The 12,847-nt window shown below is 31.9% G+C and overlaps 1 protein-coding gene across 4 annotated transcripts in view; it reads left to right on the top strand.

The window, feature by feature from the left end:
• The first annotated feature begins 2,133 nt into the window (after window positions 1–2,133).
• Window positions 2,134–12,847, top strand: part of LOC127735332 (BTB/POZ domain-containing protein 16-like) — a 138,079-nt gene continuing 127,365 nt past the window's right edge. For all 4 annotated transcript variants that reach the window (XR_007998319.1, XM_052245488.1, XM_052245487.1 and 1 more), the window contains exons 1-5: window positions 2,134–2,259; window positions 3,973–4,039; window positions 8,768–8,924; window positions 11,174–11,351; window positions 12,719–12,837. Coding sequence is in view for 3 of the 4 variants with exons in the window: in XM_052245488.1 (XP_052101448.1) it covers window positions 2,150–2,259; window positions 3,973–4,039; window positions 8,768–8,924; window positions 11,174–11,351; window positions 12,719–12,837 (631 nt within the window). In the remaining variant the exon portion in view is untranslated. The remainder of the gene's footprint in view (window positions 2,260–3,972; window positions 4,040–8,767; window positions 8,925–11,173; window positions 11,352–12,718; window positions 12,838–12,847) is intronic.

The following is a 12,847-nucleotide window of genomic DNA, read 5'->3' as shown; positions in this document are numbered from 1 at the left end:
CAATTCTAAATCTTGTTAAAACCAATAATATTCATAGAAATGTATAGGAGGTAAGATAACTTTATATATGTTTAAAGGGAGGTACCAAGATGCATGGATACATTATAACTGGGTGAAACATGAAGTCTGACCTCTTGTTTGAATCATTTACACAGTATAATGTGTCCCTTCCTTAAACTAGATAACTACGTTAGTCATTTTTGGTTCGGCATATACTTTTTTAGGTTAATAACGAGGAATGAATGCTAAAGGGTAGATATTGCGAACGTTTTGGAACAATCTTCACTATGCTCTGTACTATGAAATATACTTTATATATCTCCTTATATCGTATCTATTTTTATTGGTAAAAGATCGGTTTAAATAGACAATTGCATCATTGCCTCAGTGGAAGCTACATCACTGGCATGGTGTAAGAAAATAACCCACTACGTTTTCATTTTCTTATCAAAATGTCACACTCAATTTTATCGAAAGATTTTCCCAAGCTGTCACAGTTTGAGATGGGTGCAGGTCAGTAAGTTCATTCCAAATGAAGCTAGGTAGTGACCAAATTTGTCTCTCAGTATTAATTGCTATTTTTTTTAAAGTAACTCCTGTTTTCGTAAGTGAAAGTGCTGCTAAACACTGTGTGGCGACGAATCGAAGGTTGAATTATAAATACGTATTGATACGCATCAAAAAATGTTGACAAGAACCTATCAGAAGCTTCCTCAAATTGGCATTCTATATTTTAACGACAGTCTTCAGATTTACATATCTCTGGTTAGTTTTCTCATTTGCAATACTACCACATCTCCATATCTTTATTTAAAAAAAATGCCATTACTAGTTCTTAATGTGTTCTATTTTTGTAACTTGTGATTAAAGGTTACTGATAGAATAAGTTTTAATTCTAACATGTCATAATTTCTTCTATATTGTATGCCGAGTTATTTGGGATCTTAAGGGCAAATCATGGTCCTGCGCGGAATAAGAGATTACATACTTCAGAATGAATGCATATTGTAAAATGATTCTTTGTAATAATTTTATTTACAGTTGTCACCAGAGAAAACCCCATTACAAATAATATGTTTTTCTTATTTGTTATTCTGTATAGCTTTCCCCTTGAGGCTAGTCCGAGACTGAACTGACGTATGACCTAGGGCAAATTGCAGGAGCTTAGGGGAAAACACGGGTGCAATTTATAATAAAGAATAGCGGATTTATCACAATTCAAAAGTTTTGGGCAAGAATTTTCAGGCTTACACTAGGTTCAGTGACAACTTTTATCTGCAGTGGAGTCCGGATCATTGGAGACTTCAGGGCCAGTGTGAACACCATCTCCTGGACCCATCCACATCCCAACTAGACAGCATGATATCCAGTGTACATAGTTGTAAATATGCATTTACCTATGATGTTGATTTTCGATTTTACTGTAAATACCATCTAGTTTTCCTGGACTTTTACTTTTGGCAAAAGGACTGGCCTCTTGTCTTTTTGATATGCGTCCGAGTAAAATACAATCAATTGCAACTAGAATCCGACTCGTAACGGGAAGAAGAAGGACCCTCGATGCATTATATAACGATGGTCAACACACGTAATTTTGAATTATCAATATACGTTGCTATGATAACATTTTAGAAATAAATCTAGTATCTAAATGTAAAAATTTAGCTGACATTTAGTAATGTTGGTCACTCAGGTCACAGTCAAGCTTATTTCAGATAAAAATTATATTTATATGAATGAATTATATATTGTCTCTTCGACCCAAATATTGAGAAGTTTGTAAAATAAATAATTAAAAATTATGTCAAGTCGGTTTAAATTAGAAAATTAAGAAATTGCAGACTCGCTGTACATAGTATTCATTTAAAAAACATTACCACGTGTTCTTGTTTACACCGAAAGTCTATTTTTAGATTATCGAGTCCTTAGTTACATAGACAGATACGAATATATCCATCCGCACAGTCTTATTCTTTTGATTTAACGAAATAAGTTTTTTGCATTCAATGTATTTCAAGATAATAATGCTTATCTGTTCATAAAAGATTGATTCACGGCCAGTTGTTCACATCTTGTTCTACTGAGACGATTTAGACTATTTTATCGCTCGCATGCTTACAGCATCAGCTGTTGTTTGGTCAAGCTAATAATGGCGGAAGTTTCAAGTAACATGCCTCCTCAGCTTTCGAGGCTTAGTACAACTTCTTACTTTCCGACAATTCCTAGAGGAGTTCCAAAAGCTGCTATTTCATATTCACAGTATGTTTTGTAAATTATAATTTTACATGTTTTAAATCGGGCAACAATTATTACGTTCATTAGGTTCTTTAAAGAAACAAAAAATCTCTGTGCGACATCAGCTAAATGTTAGCAATCGCAAAAAAAATAAAAATATCGAGAGCCCAAGGGAAGAAAAAAACATCTGACGGTTCGCTCTTTGGTCTTATTAACTGCTACACTCTGCAAAAGATGTTCAAATGACAAATTAAAACGAGATTTAGTAAGAGGCATGGAATAAAACTATTCCAATATTCTTGAGAATACAGTCAGATAGAAAGCTGGAGTCAAGTACCGTATATATATGTACATATACGTAAATTACTCCTTTATTCGAAAGCTGCAAAGGTACAAAGGAATCCATGAACACTCCCCCATTGTATTTATGGAGATGTGTCACTAATTTATAATTATATACACCACAAACAATCCAGAACCCAACACCAAGGGTGTTAATGAGGGTAGGAATGAGGCATCAAACGATCGTGTTCTGCTACCGTTGGCGTCAAATCGTGATTCGTCAGAGGACTCAAATAATTAACCGTTACCTTTATTTTTGGAAAGAATTTAACTGATTCATCAAAATCAGTCGATTATATTGTCATCATAAAAAAGTGAATGTTTTATCGTCATGCACCAAAAAATACTGTTAACGTCATTTGGCAATTTTATTTACCGTAATTCGTCATGAAGGTACCCCCATTATGACCCTCGTTAATGCCTTTGTTTATTCTGTGTCTTGAGCAATTTTCTGATCTGGCCATCCTCTGATCAGAATGTCACTCCAGACACAGAACCCTCAAGGGATAACAATGGAGTGTTAGGACTCCAAAAAGTCTGTCATTATGGTGGAGAAAGCTGAAGTACTCTTAGAGAACTATAGAGGGCTTTTCGGTGGGAACAGAAAAAAAAGAGATACCTGCAGATTGATGTCCAGGGTGCAACTGTGACCAAGCAAGGCCCGCAGAGTACCCATTCTTGTTTAAACTCTAGTCTGGGTACCTGAATTGTGTTTGGGATTGGAATTAGAAAATCACCACATTATTAAATGTAATGAAATTTCCAGCACATAAAGTCAGGATCGACCCCAGGACATTCAACACTGTAGCTATCAGTCTTAGCCACTAGGCCATGAACCCACATCATTATACATGTATAGAAATATTTTATAGCTTTAGGTTACTCCCTTTTGGGATTCTGCATGCAGAGGGATTTTCTGATTGTGCCTGACAATCAGAAAATAGCTCTGGACACTGAATCCCAGAAGTGTTTAGCACATACATGTACTTAGTGAATTATATATATACATTTCTTCTTCCAAGTAAGGAACCAAATTAAAATTTGAATGTACATCTGTAATTGGTTCTGCTTGAAAACTTTGCACAGGGTTTGGCAACACTGAAAGTTCTCTCTACTTCTTCTTCTTCTTCTTCTACATTTGTAATCTATAAAGAGTCTGCTTACTAATCATATGATATGGAAACAATTAAGTTGTAGGTAATAAAAATGTGCGTTAAAATCTAACATACAGAATTGTAGTGCATGCAGATAGAAAAGTATTCATGACATCTACACTGTATGCCATTCTTCTAAGGAAGCTGAAAGATCTCATCACTGCCATCAGTAAATATCATAAAAAAAATACATGTACATGTACAAATGTATGTTAAAATTCCTTGATACCTTCTTTTGTAGATCTGTCAATGAAGCGCCATACACAGCATTGATGGGTGTGATTGTGGATGGAAGATATCCAGAAAGGGTAAATAAATATATCAAGTTATGTACCAGGCTATATATACATGTATAACATAGCTGCCTGGATGATGATTGCTTTGATGGCATTAATGATGATAGATACATTTGTAGACAGTTTTCTGATTCATAAAGAGATTGTTTGATGGTATCAAAACTTATATTTCCCTATACTCATATTGGCCTTCTGAAATTGAAAAGATTTGATCTGACTACAATTGATGTTTGATATTATTTTATGATAACAATATACAGAAATCTGCTGATTAATACTAAAGTACTGCTTATGGGAAGAGATGCAAATCTGCTGCATGATATGATTGGTATTCAATATCAAGCTTGGAGAAAGAAAACTGATTATGGAGGGAGCATCTTATATTTGCTAGTGTATTGTTTTTATTGTAAAAGTATCATGGTAGAGAAACCTCATTCTTGAAATTTAAAAAATACAGCTCAAACATTTTACCAAATAGAATAAAAGAATAGTACAAGTAGAAATTTTGTACATGATACATGTATAAGGTTATTCTTGTAAAAGTCACACAGCCACATATATTGATTTGAGTGAATCACCATAGGATAGGATAATTGAAGATGTAAAAATTATTTATTCATAATTTTGCGAGAGAGAGAGATTTCCAATAGACTTGCAAATACTGCAAAATAAAATAACCCTTTTATTAATTTAATTTTTCTGCCTTGTGGTATAGTTCTGTAAAAGCTTATCCCAAAATTTTCTCAGTTTACAGTGTGTACATCATTTTGATTGATGCTTTATCCAGGACTAAAATGTTATTCAAATGTGTCTATAGAAAATGAAAGGATATGGAGTAAATGTACATGGGACAAAATCACACACAATACATAGAAAACATAGAAAATTATCAATTTACAGGGCTTTTATCCTGATTCTTCATCTTGACAGTTGATGTAGGGTCTTCAACAATGAACGAATCATTCATACCCTACAACAAGGTCAAGACGGCCCCTAGCATCGACTTTAGCGGTACTATTGATAAAAATAAACCACAGTTCACCTTCTTGCTCCCCACCCGCCTTGGAGTGCCAACTTGTGCGATGCTTGTGTACGACGGTTCTCAAGTCGAAAGCACCAGGGAGGGAAAGTGGCATTAAACATCAATTAATCAATCAAATCAACAGAGTTTTTTAGAAACATAGTGTTCAATCTGAATTTGGCTGAATCAACAGTGTGCAGCCGTATCAGCTGCACACTGTTGATTCAGCCAAATTCTGACTGCTCATTGTTGAAGGCGGTGACCTATAGTTGTTAATTTCTGTGTCATTTGGTCTCATGTGGAGAGTTGTCTCATTGGCAATCATACCACATCTCCTTTTTTATATTTGCTGAATATATTTCATTCATTCATGTTTACATTTTAAAATGTAAGTGAGGATTAAACATGTACAATGTGCCTTAAAGTTTCAAGACATTTTTTTTAATTAAAGTACATGCTGTAGTCTTGTGCTCTATATTCTAATATGAAGCACAAGACCGCAGAAAATGAAAATATTTTGACTGCGTCAAATAACTATGTAAACACAAACACCAGTTTGATAAAGTTACATTTTTAAATTTTAGGTTTCATTTAAGTAAATTATAAAGTGCTTTAAACCCTCTCTGTTATGTTTACTTGACAAATATTGATTTTAAGATTGGCAGGTTGTTCATATTAAATCTAAAATGACTAGGGACATTTAATTGTTTACAGACTACCTAAGTTATAAAGAAAATACTTCTAACACTTATATTTAATACAGTAATAAGATTATTGAAGTACGTTGAAATTGATTTTTGATATACATGTGTGACGATTTTATGATGGGGAGTGATACTGAATACTTAGAATTTTAATAAATTGGATTTAGTTTTCAGCCAATTAATATGTATGTCAGCTTTGCTAAAAAAATACATTTGCTTTCAGTTTAATTTATATCAGATCAGATTGAACATCTTATATTTGAATATAATTTGTTAAAAAGCTAATACACATTTCTAAATTATTTGACAGATGAATACAGGGATTAATTACTATTCTTTGCTATGTAGGTTGCTATTGAATAAAATTTGATCCTACAAAACATTTATGTCAGATGAATTATAAAGAATTCTTTGCCCATGTTTGCAAACTTCAACAACATTGAAAATATGAATAAATTAAAGGAGATCCTTTGGGGTGTAACTTTAGCACAAATGGCACAAACAATCTTAAGACATCTATAAGGCAACAAATGCTTCAAATAGTATAATATAATCATGATAATATACCAAGCTTCAAATTGTCCGCAGATTAAAAAAGTGGTGAATAAAGATAGTTTTGATTTAGAACTAGAAACCGTACTGTCAGAATGGGGATTATTCATTTTAAATGTCATAGGTTGGGGATATTTGTACTGTCACCATGTAAAAAAAATTTCAGCAACTCTTTTCAGGGTTTACTTTTAGCCCATTCCAAAGTGTATTTTCTGACTTAGCCCAACACACCTTTTTCCAGTGGCAGTAACAATTTCATTGACAATATAAACCATTTCACACATTTTTCAGGACACGCAAAGCTTATTTCTTAATGTTGTTCTTGTTTAGTATATATGTATGAAATACTTGCAACACAACATTTTTGCAAACAACTATGAATAAACCATGTAAAGTCAGTAATTGGATTTATTTTAAAAAAAGCTGATGATCTAAGAAAAGGTTTGTCAAAAACAATGTATCCAGCCCCTCTACAATACATTTTACACATTGTTAAAACGTGATACCTTTCTAATATATTTCCACGATCTTTTATATCTTTAGAATTGATATTTGAACAAACGTTGAAAAACTTGGTACAATTAACTTAATTTCGTGAGGACAGGATTACTTGGCAGGAATTTTAATAACCAAGTTGGCCATATTTACAAGGTTGAACTGCTTAATTATTCGTCGCAAGGTTATATCACAAGAACTCTGACATTGTATCGATATTTTATAAAGTAGAGATCTCAAGGTGCAAGCAAATTGACTTGCGTTTATTCACCAGCGTAGACAAGAGCATTTAAAGTTATCAACTAGAGTAGGCTATTTATTTTATAGCCTTTTGAAACACTCTAATAAGTTGAAGATTGATTTTTATCAATTTAAAATTGTTCAATGCATTATTATGTCGATAAATGATCTGTATTCATACTGATAAACTGAAAGGACTATTAGTTGAGACACCCGCTATTCAGCGACATTTAAATTTTCTGATCATTTAAACATCTATTTAAACCTTTTATCTGCGTAGTAATTGCAGTATCTTGAAACAGTATTAAAGTATTGAACTGGTAAAATGGTACTTCATAACAAAATGAAATTTTATACATTGATGTTTGGGTTTCTGAAGTCATTGAATTTTTTATTTGAATACTCTAATGATGATTTAAGTCATTTTATTGAACAGTGTTCTAGTTGAGATATTTCATCCTTAAGATATTCACATACATGAATTATTTCATTTATATATCAATTTTATTGTTCCAATGATGGTGTCTGTTTATAGTCGTAAGGTATGAAATCCACCTTTTTCAATTTGTTGTTTAACGAATTTGTAAACAAGATTAAGATCAAGCAAATTAAATAATGAATTGAAAGGTTGTAATTTTGAGTTCAAGACTCAATGGATTTTGAATATTTTTGGTTTTCAAGGTAATTTTTTGGTTTAATTAATAAATTACATGTTACAATTTTATAGTATTTGTTTTTTTTAAAGAACATGTCATATCTTGTTTTAATCAACTGTTTATGTTCCCATAGATGATATATAATTAACAAAATTTTATGCAACAGGAAACAATAGACCTTATCGCTATTTAGAATCTGTGACACTTGACCTAAGAATTTGCAACACTTGAACCTATACAACAATCACTTTTCCTTTGTGGCTTCAGACATTTTCTATTGTGACATCAAAATTTTATGGAAACCGTTGTGATGTCCAGTAATGGCACACAAATAGTAATGGGTGTATTTGTTTCTTGTATTATTTGATAATAATTTTTTTTAGAAACTAAATATACAATAGTAGACTGTAAACAAATTAACCAACTTCTGTCATGACTGCAGCAGCAGTGTGATTTTAAACTGTTGCATTCCACAAATTGTTTATAAATATTTTTACTATAATAGGTACACAATTTTTCATAGTTCATGTTGTAAAACTGTTGATGTATGTTCATTTACTTATTATCTAGAAACATTCTTACAGAAAGTATAATGATATCAAGTCTTACACTTCAATAGAAGTAGTTTGGCTCTATGGAGTATAGGTAGATTGCTATTATAAATATTGGCGCTATATATCTGGTTTTTGAGTTCAAGAAAAAAAGCTTGAGATATGTATATAAAACAACATACTGAGGTTTTATTTTACTTATAAAAAATAGGATATGTGTATAATTGCCAATTAGACAACATATATATAGCTATAATTCACCAAGAGACCAAAAGGAGTGTAAATGACTGTTTAATAACCATAAAAAATTAATTCGAAAAGGCTTGATTCATCAGATCAGATTTAAGCACACAAAAGTCACAAGGTACCAATCTAAGAGTACTCGCAGATACTGAAAGAAAGTTCAAAGCCAATTTCAACAAATCAATCAAATTTCCCAGATATGAAATTGAAATTACAAGTTACATACATGTAATATATTGGATCAGCCAAATCATCTTACATTGTATTTACTATTTCAGCATGCTGTTACACCTAGATGTCGAGTTAGGAAACAGGTTGGAGGTACCAACAGATGGCGTTTGCCAGATTCCCTTGGGAGCGATCTCCTTGGCAGCAGGCAAGCCATCAAATCTATCAACATGCCGTACAACACAAATATGATAAATATTATAACAGGTATGGAAAATATATATTTTGATAAAATATATTGTAGAACTTGAAATGTCTGAATCACATAAGTTATCATGCTTATTTGTTTCCTGTTTTGTCATAGTTGACTTTTAGAAATAAGAATTTAAAATACTGTTTAACAAGATCTTTTAAAGGAAACTGCTGACCATAAAATGTAAACTAAGTTCAATTTTTGGTTGATTTACTTAAAAGAAGGTCCTGCTTCCTTGAAATATAATTGTTTATGGTAGGGTTTTTATGAATGAGTTTCACCGATTCACCTGAGGTCAATCAATGTAAATTACGTCATAGAACAATCGGTTCTTACTGTGAGGTAATAACTCTTAAGCATTGTGACATAGGATATCTACGGGAAAATACATAAATTTGAAAGTCGTCTATTGATTATCCATCTTTAGTTTGAGAACTGGATGATGGTAATAATTGACTATGTAATTATTGATAATTGAGATAATCAAACATTGTTTTATTTGAGTCAATGATTTGCAATTGATATGAAGAAATATTTTTTATTTTGGTCATTTGTTATTTGTTAAAGGACGATATCATGTTTGCTATTCGAATATAAATTAGAAAAAAAACCAAATATTTATTTTTCATATTAATTGTACTAGTATCTAAAAATATATGACAAATATAAAATGTATATAAATTGAAATATAATCGATTTCAAATCGATATTACACCTCCAAATATTTTTGATAATTTTTATGGTTTTTGTATGTGGAGAAGATATATTAATGATCCCCATCCACCTTATAATATATCTCCTCTGTGGTCTCTTAATATCATGTTTGCCTTGAATCCAGAAGGTCATGGGTATGAACCCCAGCCGGGTGAAACCAAAGACTTGAAAATTGTTATTTGCTGCTTCTTCCCTAAGCACGCAGCAGTAAGGAGTAAGAGCAAAGACTGGTCAGCTCATAGTCAGAATAATGTGTCTGGGTAGGGTGACATGTCTTCCTGTGGACTGGTACCTTGTGTACTAGCACGTTAAAAATCAAGTTCAGAGTGTCTGTCTAGTACAAAGCAGGGTTTATACTTGCTTCAGATTATCATGTTCTCGCCCTGAATATGCATTGAATATGCCACTGGATGTTAAACCGCCATCCATCCATCCGTCCACCTTATAATACATGTAGTAAAACATGTTTTTAAATATAAGTATCCAAAGTGGTAATGAAAACCTGTAATAGAAATGAGCAACCTTAAGCCAGATCAAAACATAAATTAGCTGATACATGGTAAAGATATAATGTTTTAGAAATATTATATTATATTTCTAAAACAGAACACACAGATTGCATAAAATGGGAAAAAAATGAATAGCATACCGAATAGGATACCAGATGGTTAAGTATCAATCTGCAGAAGTGGTAAATACGGAAGCAGAATTAAAATAAAATTCTATACTAAATAGCATTCTAAACATTAAAACTCTGAAGTAAACAAATAAGGAATGTTTTTAAATGTTAAGAGAGTTATGATGTTTACAAATACTTTTTGTCAATATAAAAAAGTAGTATTTTAGTGAGGGGTAGGCTATTTCAAGCATCATGATATTTACTATATGAAATACATTTGTACTGCAGGGTTCCACATTAACTTTTAAACAATTTGTCTTTTGGGCAAGTGACCATAAAATTTTACTCCGTTCAACACTTTATTTGGTCATCAAAGTATTTGTCAACAACAAAATATAACTCAGATTGTCCAACATTATAAAAAAAAATGCCTATAGTCATGATAGTTTATAGGAAGGGAAAATACAAAAAAAAAGATATTCAGAAAATGTAGAATCCTGTTAACTACTCAAAAAGTTCTGGAAATTTTGGCATTAAAAAATATATTCTTGTGTAGAAATTTTAAAAGGGAACATATAACTTAACATTGTTGTAGGTACTTATTGTTCATTTTAAGGCAGGTAATTCTGCTTCATTTCCGGTAGTATGTAAACTGTTTTCAAGATGTTTCAGCTTCTGACCATCTTCAGATCCTCTATTTTCTATCTACTATATATTGTAGATCAATTACCTTACAAAAAATATTAAAAAATGTAGATGAAATTCAAAATGTAGAATATTATTTCTATGCAAATAAAATGATTATCTATAGGTTGTTTTTGTTGTTGTCTTGCTGTCTCATTGACATAAACTCCAGATCACATTACCCTTTATCATGTTTATTTTTAGTCCTAGAATGTTTTTGTCATTATTTTCTTGATTTTTTTACAGCTGAGAATCCCCAGTCATCTTTACACTTAGAAGCTGAGAGACCTTATGTATTCCATCAGGTAGTAGATCGTCCTCTTACAGTGTCTCAAGTACCAAGTACTGCTAGCAGTAAGCCAGGTTTAGGACTACTTTCCAGGGAATCTACCGTTCTTGTCAGAGCTCCTTCAAAGCTAAGGGGGTACGTACAACTACTGACTAGACAATGAAAAAATGTGAAAAATTGAACAATAAAAGCATAACATTTTTACTGTTGATCTATAACATGTTTTTCATGGTCAAAGTATTTGTAATTTTTTAGTAGTTCAATGAATAAATCTCATACTGAAATTTTGATATTAATCTAATCCGAAAAGACTGAACTTCATTATGTGTTGTTGCTGTCTACCAGAACCTTGAAATTTTACCTTTCAAAATAGTTGTATCCTTTCAGTTCATAGCATTTTTATACGCCCGTTTACGGGACGTATTATGGTATACTTCTGTCCGTCCGTCCGTCTGTCTGTCCGTCTGTTGTCAACATGTCAGACATTAACTCAAAAACGCTTTAACCAATTTGCATAAAACTTTGGTGAATTGTTTATATCTATTGACGTGAGCTCCCTTTCATTTTTTATAAATTTTAGATTTTACGTTTCCGAGTTACAGGGTTTTATTTATAAAAAAGGGGGATTTTCCAGTTTCGGACAAAATATCAAAAATGCTTTCAGCAGTTCTTATGAAACTTTGGTGAATTGTTTATATCTATTGATGTAAGCTCCGTTTAGAATTTTATAAATTTTTCATTTATCATTTCTGAGTTATGGGGTTTTATTCATTAAAAAAGGGGGGATTTTCCAGTTTTCAGACAATAACTTCAGCAGTTCTTATGAAACTTTGGTGAATTGTTTATATCTATTGATGTAAGCTCTGTTTAGAATTTTATAAATTTTTCATTTATCATTTCTGAGTTCTGGGGTTTTATTCATTAAAAAAGGGGGATTTTCCAGTTTTCGGACAATAACTCAAAAATGCTGTCAGCAATTCTCATGAAACTTTGGTGAATTGTTTATATCTATTGATGTAAGCTCCCTTTACATTTTCATAAATTTCTATTATGACATTGAGAATTAATTGAACTTTATTTGTTTATAGTCTGACAACAGATTTACTAAGTATTGCGCAACAGCACAGTGTATTGCACAACAGCAAGAAATCGTTAATTGAATATAAATTCAATTCATATAACCAATTTCAAGTTCTTTGACTACATTTATTCAGAAACCTATAATATGTCAAATATTTAATTACAATCCAAATTCATACCTGTATCAAGCTTGAATATTGTGTCCATTTTTGCTCCCAACTGTTCAGGGTTGGACCTCTGCGGGCGTATCCAATTGCGCTCAGCGAAGCAGTTTATTAGGAATAAATGGCATTATTCAAGAATTCATAGATAAAAATACTTAAAACTCAGAAACAAACAATACTGGTCATAGAAATATGTCTCCTGGTGAATTTATAAAGAAATTTGATTTTCATTTTATTGATAATTTGTTTGTTTTGTAGTCCAACACCAAGTACTTCAGGTCCAATTAGGAAGTTTATACCTGCTAATGCCAGACCAGCTACACCTAAAGATATATTTCTGTATCATTCCAAGAAAAGCCAGAGTTTTATTGGACCAGGTATTATAAA

The sequence above is a fragment of the Mytilus californianus genome, unplaced genomic scaffold (assembly GCF_021869535.1).
Source record: "Mytilus californianus isolate M0D057914Y unplaced genomic scaffold, xbMytCali1.0.p SCAF_3, whole genome shotgun sequence".
NCBI classification, from domain to species: Eukaryota; Metazoa; Mollusca; class Bivalvia; order Mytilida; family Mytilidae; genus Mytilus; species Mytilus californianus.
This window is presented reverse-complemented; position numbering and strand designations above follow the sequence as displayed.